A 14203-nucleotide genomic window follows, 5' to 3' on the forward strand; every position below is an offset into this window, starting at 1 on the left:
TTCCATACTACAACATAATATTTAAAAAAAAGTCACTTTCATTATAACACAAATCACAATTAAGTATGTATGTACATATTTCATTAAATTAAAGCATTTCAATTTACAAAACTAATATTTTTTACATTACACGTTTTATGAGCTACATCTTTACATGAATCACTAAATAGAAACAAAACATTTTCATATGAACGGCTGGAAAGTGATTACTCATTTTAGGCCAACTTTTTTTCAACTTTTTTTTTATTGCTTAGATTGGTGGACGAGCTCACAGCCCACCTGGTGTTAAGTGGTTACTGGAGCCCATGGACATCTACAACGTAAATGCGCCACCCACCTTGAGATATAAGTTCTTAGGTCGCAAGTAAGTTACAACGGCTGCCCCACCCTTCAAACCGAAACGCATTATTGCTTCACGGCAGAAATAGGCAGGGCTGTGGTACTTACCCGCGCGGACTCACAAGAGGTTCTACCACCAGTGAGTACGCAAATTATAATTTTGCGTGTTTCAATTTTATTACACGATGTTATTCCTTCTCCGTGGAAGTCAATCGTGAACATTTGTTGAGTGAATATTCATTAGAAAAATTGGTACCCGCCCGATTCGAACACCGTTGCATCGCTCAACACGAATGCACCGGACGTCTTATCCCTTAGGCCACGACGACTTCCAACTTTACGAATGAATCGTTTAGGATAAAAATGTGGAATATATAATTACATTTTTAAAAACTATTGCCACTATATATAATTAGGCTTCATTAATTACTTCCCGTGAGACTCAAAGATTCATAAAGTTGACATATACTATGCCATTGTGATAAAATTAACAACTCATTCTATCCACCTGTATATTAAATTCAATTTAAGGAAAGTAATCATTCAATTGAACAGTTCTAAGTACATAAATTAATTTTACGGAATTAATTTTCTTTACTAAAAAAATTAAAGTTATTTTTAAAAAAGTTTACAGAAATTTTAATTAACATTTTTTTTTTCATATCTAACCCAGAGATGCGTTTTGTTTTATACATACAGGTAATTTTCCAATTACAGAGCATAATGCGACTCAGTGACGCACAATGCCGAATTATGCTGAAGCTTAATTGGAACGTGAATTAGTTTTCAAATGCATCAGCAGAGTGCGCTAAGTTAGCAGCACAGTTGTAATTAACATTGATTATTTCTAAGAAACTACGACGAAACGAAAGCCTTACAATTTTTTTCAACATTAAATAATATTACTAACGATAATATAAACAAAATTTCGATCAATGTCAACTTAAAGAAAAAACACTTGTCAATTTTCTGTCACTGAGTCGGTATCAATTGCGAGTATCACGCGAGAGCAGTACTTTAGAGAGTGCGCGATTGTGCGAAGCGTTGCTGTAGTTGGAACATTCAACGTTGAGCATTATGCCGCATAATGCGCTCTTGTGCTGTAATTGCAAACTACCATAGGCTTAAGCATGCTATATCTGAACCCAAAACGCATGTGACGCGCACAATTCAACTATACAGTAAAAATTCCCGTTTTCGCAGAGTAAATATTCCGTAAATATGCCACGAATAGAGAAACCGAGAATATGAAAAAGCGATTTTACAAAGTATATTCAGTTGGATACCTACATATTGGAATCCTTTTTATCAATGTGTATGTACCAATGTACCGTTTGGATCCGCGAATACAGAAATCTTTAGCCGCTAATATAGAAATTGAGTTGCGTTTTTTTTAATCCGCTTAATGTTTGTGCAACAAGGCATATTATAAAGTTAAGGATTTACTAGATGGCACTACGTGGGAATGAGGCTTTCGCTCCTGGCCTTTTCATTTTTCATTATTATTATTATTTTAATTGTATTTTTTGACATGTTTTTTTCCTTTATTGTATATATTATTATTTATTTTAAAAAAAAGAAAATATTTGAGAAAAAACAAAAAAAAACCCGCTGAGTTTGTTTCGCCGGTTCTTCTCAGGACTGTGGCTTTTTTTGGAACCGGTGGTAGAGTTAATATTGTTATTTTTATTTTGACATTCAACAAGTGTGTCTGTCATACTGACATCTAAGTTGAAATAAATGATTTTGAATTTGAATTGAATTTGAGTGAAAACGTGAATGAAGAAAACACGAATAGGGAGCTTTTGCTGTATTGAAATTTTGAGCCTGAGCACATTCAGACACACAAATAAGTACGTTTACTACACGATATTTTACATTTTACATGTATTTTTTGTCTTTCTATCTTATGCGAACAAATTAAATTTTAAAATTCTCATTGGCATACTTCTCTTGCACTGAGTTTAGAAGAACTCACTTTAATGAATTTATTTTGATTTGAACCATTCCAGTAGTAGAAGATTTTCTAGGGATTCATTGACAATTTGAACATCTGCTCTCAAATATGCATTAAGTTAATGTCTGTCGACATCACACAAATAAAATATATGATCATTGATCATTACAAATTAAGTTTTCTCCATTTACTATATTGGTGGAAAATTACATTAAAACTTCAAGGCATTGGATCTATAATAATAAAATACACCAAATAAATAGAAATTGACGAAACCACACTTTCTTTAGTAAAAACAAAACAAATTAAGATAAACAACTTTAATACATGTTTTTGAGAAAATCCTGTAATGTAAGGCCAACCAGACGAGATAAAAAATGTAAACAAAGTTTCAGGAGTAAAAAACATTTTTATTTAAATAAATTATTACAAAGTTCGAATTTTAATCGCTGTCATCTGTACTAGACAAAGATGATTCGTCGGAAGAGTCCGAGTCTGCTGTGTTTATGATAAAACTATCTATTGTATTATCAATCATGTTGTCAATATTGCTATAAAAATTGTCCTCGACTTTTATAACACTTCGAACGCAATCCAAACAGGAATGAACTTGTTCACAAAATGGAGGACCAAATGTTGACAGCTGCGATACTCAGTGCTTTCCTGTACCACGAAACACACAACGACAGCTGTTGTCGACCAACTGACGCCATAACTGCGCGTACGAGTGATAAGGACAGAGATAATAATCCCTCGCTATCGCAATGTAACTCAGTAACGGTCCGCTTGTTTACGTTTATTATCTCGTCTGGTTGGCCTAAGATTAGTTCTATTTAGTAAACTCTTATAGCTAAACCGATTTATTATTAACTATGTAGTAAAAACGTTGTTACACTAACGCAGCCGTTCACATTTCACCCAATTTCGTTGTGCATATAGTATGCCACCTTGTAACAAACCAAATTGACACTTAATCACTTTCAAATGTATCACTTCCAATCCGTTGTTCCACTTCACTGTGACTGTTTCGATTCGAATTAACTCTTTTATTAACTTTATTTCTGTTGTTTCTTTTTTTGAATGGAGATTCACAATATTTCCTGTAATCATAGATACGATTGTCTTAAAAAATATGAATATATGTGTTGAGCTTCACACACCACTCTTCCGATTGAATTTAATCTTTGCCATGTTGTTGACCCTTTGGCGTTTTCTTTAACATCTACCATACAGGAGGTACGTCACATGTTGTACCCGTGTGTGCAAAACACATTTGAGACTAGACATAATCACAAAACTACTTCAATTTTTTAGAAAATATGAACTTTACGCGCTCACTAACTTCTATCCTAACTTAGGACAGACGTACCATATCCAAAAATAAAAAGATTTGGTGTCGTGGGACACCAGGTAGGAACGAAGTTCCTTCGGCTAATGTAGAATCGACACAATTGGCAAAAAAAAAAATCGTGCTCAATTTTATGTTGGTTTTCTTGATTTTTCTCTTAAATTTTACTGATTAGTTTTTATTTAAGTACAGGAAAGTATTTAGGAAATCCAGTATTTTAGGAAATAACAAATTACGTAAAATAAAAAAAAATCGTAATTCAAATTATCAATTAAAATAACAAAATATGGCTCTTTATTTTTGTTTGACAACATAAAATTACATAGAAATAGAAAAATAATTACAAAAAACGTTTATTATTATAAGTAATTCTTATTAATCAGTCTCGTCATTAAATTCTATTGCTGAACCTATTGGCTTGTGGTAACTAAAATATGATACATATGTTTGTGATTCTATTTTATGCAAATACCTCGAAAAAACAGCATCAATAGTAGTACCTTATCTGTAATGTCGATTCTTTTGGATTGTTATTTATATGTAACTTAAATTTTTCTAAAAGAAATGTTCTTAGTGGTTCTGATTTTTCATCTGCAAAATTGATATTGAAGTCTCCAGATAAAACCATCGGAAGCTGATGGAAGTTTCCACCAAGTATTTCAGAAACCTCATCAGTATATTCTAGCAGCGCTCGATGGATGAAATGTTTCACATCTTCAATTTTTTTATTTGTTGAAATGTAGACTATTACCATGACAGTTTCAACTCCGTTGTTCGTTTAACATATGTGAGCTGAACAAATGTCTCCAACTCCTGTACGTCTAACATTCACATCGCCAGTATTTTTTAAGATTATGTCCATGTTTGGTGTTAAAACACGTCATTTCGGATCCTCCCGATCCACTAACGATGCTTTCAGGTACTTCAAGCACCGGTCACCGTTCTCGTCGAACCCGTCGCTTGCGACGAAGGGCTCGACGAGTAAATGAACCCTCAGACACAGCCCACTGAGTTTCTCGCCGGATCTTCTCAGTGGGTCGCGTTTCCGATCCGGTGGTAGATTCTGCGAAGCACGGCTCTTGCTAGGGTTCGTGTTAGCAACGTCGTCAGGTTTGAGCCCCGTGAGCTCACCTACTAGTTAAGGTTACGCTGAAATAGCCTCTCAAGGCTACCAGCATAGGTAGGAAAAAAAAATAGTTGTTAAAATATTAGTAGTGTCATTGCTATTTTGATAGATAGCAACTCCACCTGTACGTACGTAATCTCGCTTGGAATGGGCAATGCAGTTGAAATTAGGAATATCAAACTTTGGAAAGAAGTAAGAAATTAGTTTTTTGAATTACAGAATCCGACAAATCCAATCTATGGCTTTGTGGACTTTGACAATTTAATGTGATAATGGAAATGCCATTTTTAATTTGAAGAAAATCCAAGATCGTTTGGGCTTTAGGATTTAACGACAATCTCTGAAATTCTTGCAGCAAACTTTTCTTTGATGATGCTTGCACTCGATTATGGTGGAATATGAAGTTAGTTGGATCATTCGGGTGTCACAATAAACAATCCTTCGATGTTTGTTACGTAGATAGCGCAACATAAACAAGCTCTTGTGGATGTCCCTTATTGTATTCGTAAACAATTTCATCGAATGTTCCAGCTTGTAATTTGTGGATGGTCATCGCAGCAGCCGAAACTAAAGGAAAGTGCTTCCGTTTCGCAGTAACTTTCTTATCTGATGTCAATGGGATGTTCGCTGAACGCAATTCAATTGGTACAGCAAGATTACTGATACCAAATTGAATTGCTAGTCGAGCAGCTTTTTTTCTTTCTTTTTATAACCTATCTTTTTCGAACCAAAAAATTCTAACCAAACTAACCAAACGGTGTTGTTTTCATCAAAATCCATATGTACTTACTTTCCCACTGAACCATTACATAAGCCATCAGTTATATCGATGTTAGTGGTAATAAGGTAATACATAGATTTAACAAAAGTAATTTGGTATGGTAACCCACCGACTTCATTGAGATTGTTTTTATGCAGTTTCTGACGACAATTAGTCTCTTGTTCACGACTTTTTGAACCAATGATCACATCGTCAGCTGCAGAAATTTTTTTTTTTTCAAATTTTTGCAAAACATAATTGTTGTAAGCGTCAACACGAACGTTTTCATAAAACAAACGAACTCCATGAGGACACAATCTTTCGGCATCTTCTTTGGTAAAAAATCTGGATTCAATAATTTGAAATTCAGCCTTATCCAATGGATCTCCGTTGCCTATCTTAGTTAGAATATTAGAAAATTGAACATTAGTCTGTCTCACTACTTCAGTCAGTTGATAAAATTTTAATGTTCTCCACAAATAAGGTCCAAAAATATTTGTTTTAACTGGCTTATATATGGCTGTTGCCCTTACTGGTGGTGCTTGTCGTAAATCCCCAATTAAAATAAAATCTATGCCACCAAAGTCAGCTTTACCTCTTCCGGTAATCTGTTTTAAACGCATGTCAATTTTGCCTAATAGTTCTGCGCTGATCATGCTTATTTCATCAATGATCAATACTTTAACATATCTAAAAAGTGATCTGTACAAATGTAACGTTTCAAATGATAAAGGTAACATTTTTGAAATTGGCATTTTAAGAGCTGTATGAACTGTTGTACCATCAGTTGCCACAGCAGCTTTGCCAGTTGAAGCGCAAGTTATGTAAGCATTGCAGTAACCATCATTGTCAGTAAATCGGTTGTAAATTTCCATTATAAGTTTAATGACAAAAGTCTTACCACTACCAGCTGGACCAGTGAAGAAAACTTGAGCAGATTTGGAGTTAGTAAATGATGAATAATGTTCATTAATAGATATTTTTTTTTTTGTATTTGCCGATCTCATTAATTCGCAGAATTGTTGAGTGTCCATCAAGTTTTCTTTTTTTTTTGCAACAGCACCAAGTTTGCTAAGTGCTGCATTTTGCAATTATTTGCATGATGCTGATGCATTGATTGTAGAATCCGGATATTGCGCTATCAATGCATAAGGATCATTTTCGAAGACTATATTGGCATGTTCTTGTTCATCTTCTCCATCATTCTCTTCGTCTTCTTTTTCTCTGCACAGCTGTGAGATTATCTTCAATCGGCACATGCTCACTGACATCATCACTAATTCCGGAGCTGCTTCGTTATTATTATTATTTAAAAAGGTATTGTCGATTGTGATATTGTAGTAAATATAAAGCGGAGTTTTTACCAAACAAGTCAACCATTTTTTAAAATTCTTTAGATTTATGAGGCCATGAACATAACTGCTTTTATATACTAATTTCTTCTTTAAGTGTACATAAACGCAATGGTTATCGTTAATATTTCTAGGCAAATCGTTTACCATTGTATTAACTTAAATTGGAACATTTATAATTTGACCATAAATACCGTATTGACCATGAACATGTCTAAGTCTTCGTATTTGCATGAAATAAATTCTCGGTGAAATGAATAGTTGTTGATTTGTTGATTAAACATAATTTAATGTTGGTAAATCAGATGGAATTATTGGGTATGAAAAACCGTTGTATGTCGCCATTAAAGGTATTTTTTCTTTGCTTAAAGCCACTTTACACGTAGAACAAATGTCAACATTTGTACCACATACATAATTCTGAAATAGCAAAAAGAACATATAGTAATAAAATAAAATGAAGTACCAATAAAGATACAAAATTGATTAAAGTAAAAAAAATACCGGCAATATTTTTTGTAAAATATTCTCGTGTATACTAGATGTCTCACTTAAATCTTTCATCCACCAAAGCCTATCACAGACAGCACAAGAATGTCCAAAAGTATTTTTTTAAAGCCAGTGAAAAAATCTAGATGACTACTGCTGTGTTGGTAATAATTTTCAAGAAGTAAATTTATTTATTATAAAAAAAAAGAACACAATATTCCTAACCTAAAAGTACATGTTATTATCCGCAACATGCTTCGTCAGAATAATAATTTGTGTAAACTGGAATTGTGACATGCTTTTCTATAAATTCCATCTCAATCACATCGTTTTCGTCATCAAATTCAATTTCACTTGCATCGGAATTTTCTTCGGCTGCTTTATTATTTTCAAAGTTTGAAGGACCTTCAAAAATACAGTCTTCAGAGTCTTGACTACGAATATTGTTGTCCATTATCATATCTTGTGTTTCAATATATTGAGTAATAGCCTGTTGACTGTTTCCTGTACTTCAATATACGGAGTAAAATGCTGATTGCGAAGATGGAGGTGAATGAAGTTTTGTGTATCATTCACAATAAAATAACAGAACCACACTTTTTTTTGACGTGTGTTGGTATCGAAGAAATGAAAATGCACCCAAATATTTTGATTGTATTCTCTTGAAAATATCGATAAGCAATCTAAATCTCCGTATTGGGACTCACTAACAAGTATAAATCTTGCATTATTTGGGTTTTGGCAGGTATGAAAATATCGAGATTCCAGTAATTGTTTTTTGAGTTCTGATGGTGTTATTCTGAGCCTTGGGACTTCAATGAGAGAATAAAATAAACAATTGCCGTCTCCAGGAATGTTTATTAAACGCTGTAAAATGGCGTTCGGCTTTGAACATTCGGTATGTTGCTCGCTTGGAATGGAAGATTTATGACTGATTTTTGAGAATATGCCTGCCTGTTTGTGTTGGTAAATTATCAGTATCATGCAACCTAAGACAAAAAGTTATATGCTTTAAAGAAAAAATTTAAAAATATATGAAAAAAGTTGGATACAAATTTTGAAATACATACAGCTCTTTAGATGATTCAATGTGATCAGTCAAAATTTCGTTGTGTCTCATAATAAATTTTTGTTTGTTACATTCTGTGTATCAATCAACTTGATTTTTTTTCTGAAATTAAAATATTAAACATTTAAATGGGTTTCTTTACGTAGTAAATGTGAATTACAAAAATGAATATCTTACGATTGTGGAACTTCACTCTTTTCAAATAGTAAAGCATCAAGTTGAACACGCTGCTTTTTCAATCTAGATTTCTGCTGATACTCTTTACAGTGTTCAGATTGAGTTTTTTTAGTTTTAGATGGTGCATTTAATGCAGCGTTACTAAAAGAAAATATTTAAATTGAAAAAAAAAAAATGTATACATATATACATTTAAGTGCTTCTTTTCTTTGAATTTATATATTTTCACTCCACACACGAATTATTATCTAAACTCAGAAAGTAATTTTTTTTTCTAATTTACAATAATACTTTTTCGTAGATGAGGCCAAAAATAAAATTCGAAAAAAGGGAGCACCCTCGTATGTATATATGGGCGCAAACGCCACCATTGGCAATAATTAACATAATAATATATAGTTTAGTTTATTCTATGTTAATATTTATTTATTAATAGCAACAAAATTGTTATTCTACCATATTTAATAATTAGTAGACACTGTTTTGATGTGAAAATGTTCAGAATATGTTTAATGTTTATATTATTGTTTAAAAGCACAAATGACTGTATAAATGATTAAATATTAATAAAGCATAAATATTAATAATAATTTATATTATAATTAACAGTACTAATAATTTAATTAAGTATTGTAATTGTTATGCAATGATGTTGTTGGCGCCATCTATGATTAGGCTGGATAATAACAATTACTGAATAGTAATTCATGTAAAATAAATTAAATGTCAGTCATGTAAAAATCACTAAAATACGTATTGTGAATATTAAGCTATATTTTGTGAATTGTTTCGCAGTAATTGCATTTTTTGTATAAAAGAAGTTGTAGTTGTTATAACCAACACAAAATGGCTAATTGTGTAAGAACCACTGAATAACACAGGCGTGGCTTTTTGTTGTAAACAAGTAATGTTAAAGTTTTATAGAATTGTATTGTATTTTCATTGTAAAAGAACTTATGTGTGAAAACCCTGGCTTAACGCCGACATATACATACACATCGATATTTTTGTATTGTACCTTTCTCGTTTATTTTTAATTTTCTTCATTTTTTGACGTTCCCTGAATGCCTTTTGATGCTCTGCATTTGTTTTTGGTGGTTTTGCGGTCCTGAAAATGATTAAAAATAAATTTTTTGTTTAACTTAAAACTTAAAAAAATAATTCAATAAATTTTTTAATATTTTCATTAGTTTACTAGATATTTTTGCTTTATATTGTACCTTTCTTGCTTATTCTCATTTTTTTTAGCTTTTTGGCGTTCCCTATACTCCTTTTGATACTCTGCTTTGGTTTTTGGTGGTTTTGCAGTACTAAAAATGATTAATAAAAATAGAATAATCAAAATATATATTTTTTTAAATGTTTGGAATTGAAGGGAGATTTTTTTTTTTTAATTATTTAAATAAATAATCAATAAACTTTTTAAATATTTTCATTAGTTTAGAGGATATCTTTGCTTTATATCATACCTTTCTTGCTTATTTTCATTTTTTTTAGCTTTTTCGCGTTCCCTATACTCCTTTTGATACTCTGCTTTGGTTTTTGGTGGTTTTGCAGTACTAAAAATGATTAATAAAAATAGAATAATCAAAATATATATATATTTAAATGTTTGGAATTGAAGGGAGATTTTTTTTTTAATTATTTAAATAAATAATCAATAAACTTTTTAAATATTTTCATTCGTTTAGAGGATATCTTTGCTTTATATCGTACCTTTCTTGCTTATTTTCATTTTTTTTAGCTTTTTCGCGTTCCCTATACGCTTTTTGATACTCTGCTTTGGTTTTTGGTGGTTTTGCAGTACTAAAAATGATTAAATATAAATAGAATTATTAATAACATGTATATATATTTAGGACAGAATTAACTTTTAAGACATTCACACACACGCACACAAGCACACACACGCACGCACGCACGCACGCACGCACGCACACACACACACGCACACACGCACACACGCACACACGCACACGCACACTACACATATATAATCTCTATGAAGTTTCGTAGTTTTTTTTCTCAATTTTTCCGTATGACCCTCAAAACAGCAAGAAAGATAACCTAGAAAACCTTACAAAGATTTTAGTACGTACACACAATATTAACCAATGTAAAATATTTTATATTTATAAATAAACTAATACTTACGTATTTAATTCTTTTGCACTGAATAATTTCCCACTATTATCACTGTCAATTGCATTCAAGTCACTTGTTAGTTCACTTGCTACTGTTACTATATTATTGTTTTGACGATTTGAAATTATATGAAAATAAACGTGGCTACTCACGAGTAAAATGTATCTATAATGTGAGTTTTCGCCACGTGCTTGTCCATGAATTCATGAGTATATACTATGCATTGGCGGGGTGGAGTGGTAATAGAGAGAGAAGGGATGAGACAACGAAAAGAAAGAAGGAGAAAGATAAAAGTATTATAAACTAGTCACTTGTGTATACGACTGTCGCGCCTCCGCACGTCTCATTTAACGGTTTTATTCCACGGACTTTTTCTTACGGTTTTACTATCACATTTTTTTCAGTTCGGTCGCGCAGCAAAATCCCTATCTCCTCCAAGCCTGCCGTAAGGAACTTCGTTCCAAAAGGTTAATTACTTGATTAATGTATGTTGTGGAACGGCTACTGCTATTATATAAGTATAGTCTCACATAATTACCTCTTAACATCCTCCAAAGTCTTCGGCTGTTGCTGTTTTTTGGATTGGACGGCTGTACATGTCTTGGTGTGGTTTGATAGCTGTTCGAATGTATCATATTTGTTCCGACATCCGTAACAAGCATACTTGTCGTGACATGTTTCATGCACCATAAGATCCGTTGACGTTACGAAACCTGTAATATAATAAATGAGGATGATCATAATATTGGATAATTTATTATAAATAAACAGAACAACATTCATGGGATTGAAGATATATCAGCATCTATCCTTCTTGCTGTATGAGTTAATTTATCGTAAAACAAATGACAGGTATTGGTGCCAACCTGTCTTCAGACGTTAGGTCAATGATCACATTAGAAAATAATATTTTTACAATGTATGAATAATAAGGAAAACACTATCACCCAAGTATTTCCGTATTGTCAAAGTTAAATATTGTAACATCAGTGATTTGTGAGGAGACATGAAGAGCTTTTTTTTTTAATTTTTAAGTACATTCACAAATACAATCTTCAATGTTGTTGTACTGTGGTGTGCGCCAGTCTGTCCACCTCACCTATTTCTATTCTTCACGCTTCTCACAGTTTCCCACATTAATAATTATCACTTACTCCGTTTACATAATGTACAGACATATTTTGAATTGTTGCGAGCAATTCTAGTTGTACAGTCAGATCTCCTCTTGACCGAGACGTAGGAATGCTGAGCAACGACGTGTCCCTGAAAGCAAAATAAGGACTTTTAGGCCTTTTTATTTTTGAGCATCCGAGTCGTCATGGCCTAAAGAATCATGACAAGACATCTGAAGTTCTCGTTTCCAACCAAACAACTGTTAAACTTAAGCACCCGTGCAAATCCTCAATTTTTCTAATGAAAAACAGTATTAATGACATAAGAATACAGTATTTATTTCATTAGAAACATGTTAACTGTGATTTGCCTAATTACTATACAGTTCAGATAATATACTGCACGTCTAAAGGTGGGTGACGACATTTACGTTGTGGTGTCTATGGATTCCGGTAATCACTTAACACCAGGTCAGACGGTGTACCGTCACGTACACACGTACGTACCCAGCACTGCGTAAATGCCGCCACCTACCTTGAGATACAAATTCTAAGGTCTCAGTTTTTACAGAACAACGGCTGCGCCCACCCCTCAATCCGAAACGCACTACTGCTTCACGGTAGAAATAGACAGGGTTGTGGTACCTACCCGTGCGGACTCACAAGACGTTCTACCACCAGTATTTACACAAATTATAATTTTGCAGGTTTGATTTTTATTACCCGATGTTATTCCTTCACCTTGTAGGTCAATCGTAAAATTTTTTTAATTAACGTTTTATTAAAAAAATTCTCCCTGCGTGTTTCCAACACCAGTGCATCGCTAGATATGAATGCATCCGACGTCTAATCCCTTAGACCACGACGACTTCAATTCGTAGATATTGAGAGTTGGCCTTGGTTTAAATCTCTATTAACTCAGTTTGTAATTGGGAATGGTATGCTAAAATTAGAATTACTCCTTGTTTAAAACATACATACCTTGAGCTCAGAAACACTGCTAAATAATTTCATACAGAGCATGCATTCCAAAGGCATCTCATTCATGAATTCAGTGTCGTCATTGTCACTATCTGGTTCATGTTTAACACACACTTCGGGACTCTGAAACGTAACAAGACACAATATCATTCTCACAGTGTCTCTTGCTCTCCCTTTCTCAAGAATTATTAGATCGCTTTTTTTTTATTGCTTAGATGGGTGGACGAGCTCACAGCCCACCTGATGTTAAGTGGTTACTGGAGCCCATAGACATCCACAACGTAAATGCGCCACCCACCTTCAGACTTGCTTATAATCAAAGTATACTCACAACTTCGTCACCATTTAGTACATGTCTGTCTATGCTCATATCAGGGATTTTCTCAAATTGATCTGCAGGTATTGAACCTGTAAATCATTTTTTAATATTAAATTTCAGATAAGACTAATCAATATTCAATATTCAACAGCATATTTATTATTATACGTAAGGTGGTTAGTAATTTCCATAGACAATCATAATGATTGCTGACAGAAAGATCCTTTACAGTCATAGATAAAGGTACACAAACAAACAAAAAAAACTCACCGTTCACAGTTATTTTGATAGGCAATAAATCCCGAGAGACCTTCATTACTGGGCTGTGGTTCAACGAATCTGTATTATCAAAATTAAATTCATTTTTCGAATCTTCTCCAACATTCAATTGATTTTTTTGAGTCTCTGCAGTCTCACAATCAATTTCAGATTCTAAAGGCTCCACTGACTCCTCAGGCTCTACTTTAATTTCCATCAAGTCAGATATTCTGTCAGGCAATGAATTCTGAGGCATTGGCAATACTGGATTTGTAAATTCTATACTATTATGCTTGAATTCATTCTTTAAAGCTTGTTCCTCATTTTTTGGCTTTTTTGTTTTATTTTCAACATCAGATTCAATTTCAGGTTCCTCAAACTCTTCAGGCTCAATTTTAATTTCCATCAATTGATCAGCATTATCACAATTCAAAACAAAGTCTGTAGCCTCATCTTCGGAAATAACTTCTTGTTTGATTTCCACTGTTGTACTCTCTCCCAAGACAGTACTGTCGATGTTCTTTTGTACTTCTATAGGTTTAGGCCAGTTGTTTTTGTTAGACATTGCATTGTACCTATCATTTAAGATTTGTTGACTCTTTTGAACTTTTGCAATAAATATACATGAATCTAATAATTTTTGATGACATGGCATACATATAAAGTTGGAATGTGGATCTGTGATGGATATCTGAAACAAAGCAATAGATTTTGATAAAAACTATGTGGGCTGAACTCTTCTCCTGTTGTGCTATATAAAAATACTAAACC

At 33.0% G+C, this 14203-nt stretch overlaps 1 protein-coding gene across 22 annotated transcripts in view; it reads right to left on the minus strand.

The window, feature by feature from the left end:
- Positions 1 to 14203, minus strand: part of LOC101744110 (zinc finger protein pita) — a 26365-nt gene continuing 12162 nt past the window's right edge. For 18 of the 22 annotated variants that reach the window (XM_062672759.1, XM_062672760.1, XM_062672769.1 and 15 more), the window contains 13 exons: positions 13445 to 14123; positions 13187 to 13263; positions 12856 to 12978; positions 11917 to 12025; positions 11301 to 11475; positions 10334 to 10423; positions 10087 to 10176; positions 9838 to 9927; positions 9636 to 9725; positions 8618 to 8758; positions 8442 to 8542; positions 7597 to 8360; positions 3351 to 7302 (listed from right to left, as the gene is read on the minus strand). In XM_062672759.1, coding sequence (XP_062528743.1) covers positions 8488 to 8542; positions 8618 to 8758; positions 9636 to 9725; positions 9838 to 9927; positions 10087 to 10176; positions 10334 to 10423; positions 11301 to 11475; positions 11917 to 12025; positions 12856 to 12978; positions 13187 to 13263; positions 13445 to 14123 — 1719 coding nt within the window. In that variant the 3' untranslated portion in view covers positions 3351 to 7302; positions 7597 to 8360; positions 8442 to 8487. Of the gene's footprint in view, positions 8361 to 8441; positions 8543 to 8617; positions 8759 to 9635; positions 9726 to 9837; positions 9928 to 10086; positions 10177 to 10333; positions 10424 to 11299; positions 11476 to 11861; positions 12026 to 12855; positions 12979 to 13186; positions 13264 to 13444; positions 14124 to 14203 lie in introns of those variants that run through there. The other 4 variants (XM_062672775.1, XM_012697370.4, XM_062672757.1 and 1 more) reach the window with 3 other exon arrangements.

This window comes from Bombyx mori, chromosome 15 (genome assembly GCF_030269925.1).
Source record: "Bombyx mori chromosome 15, ASM3026992v2".
Lineage (NCBI taxonomy): Eukaryota > Metazoa > Arthropoda > Insecta > Lepidoptera > Bombycidae > Bombyx > Bombyx mori.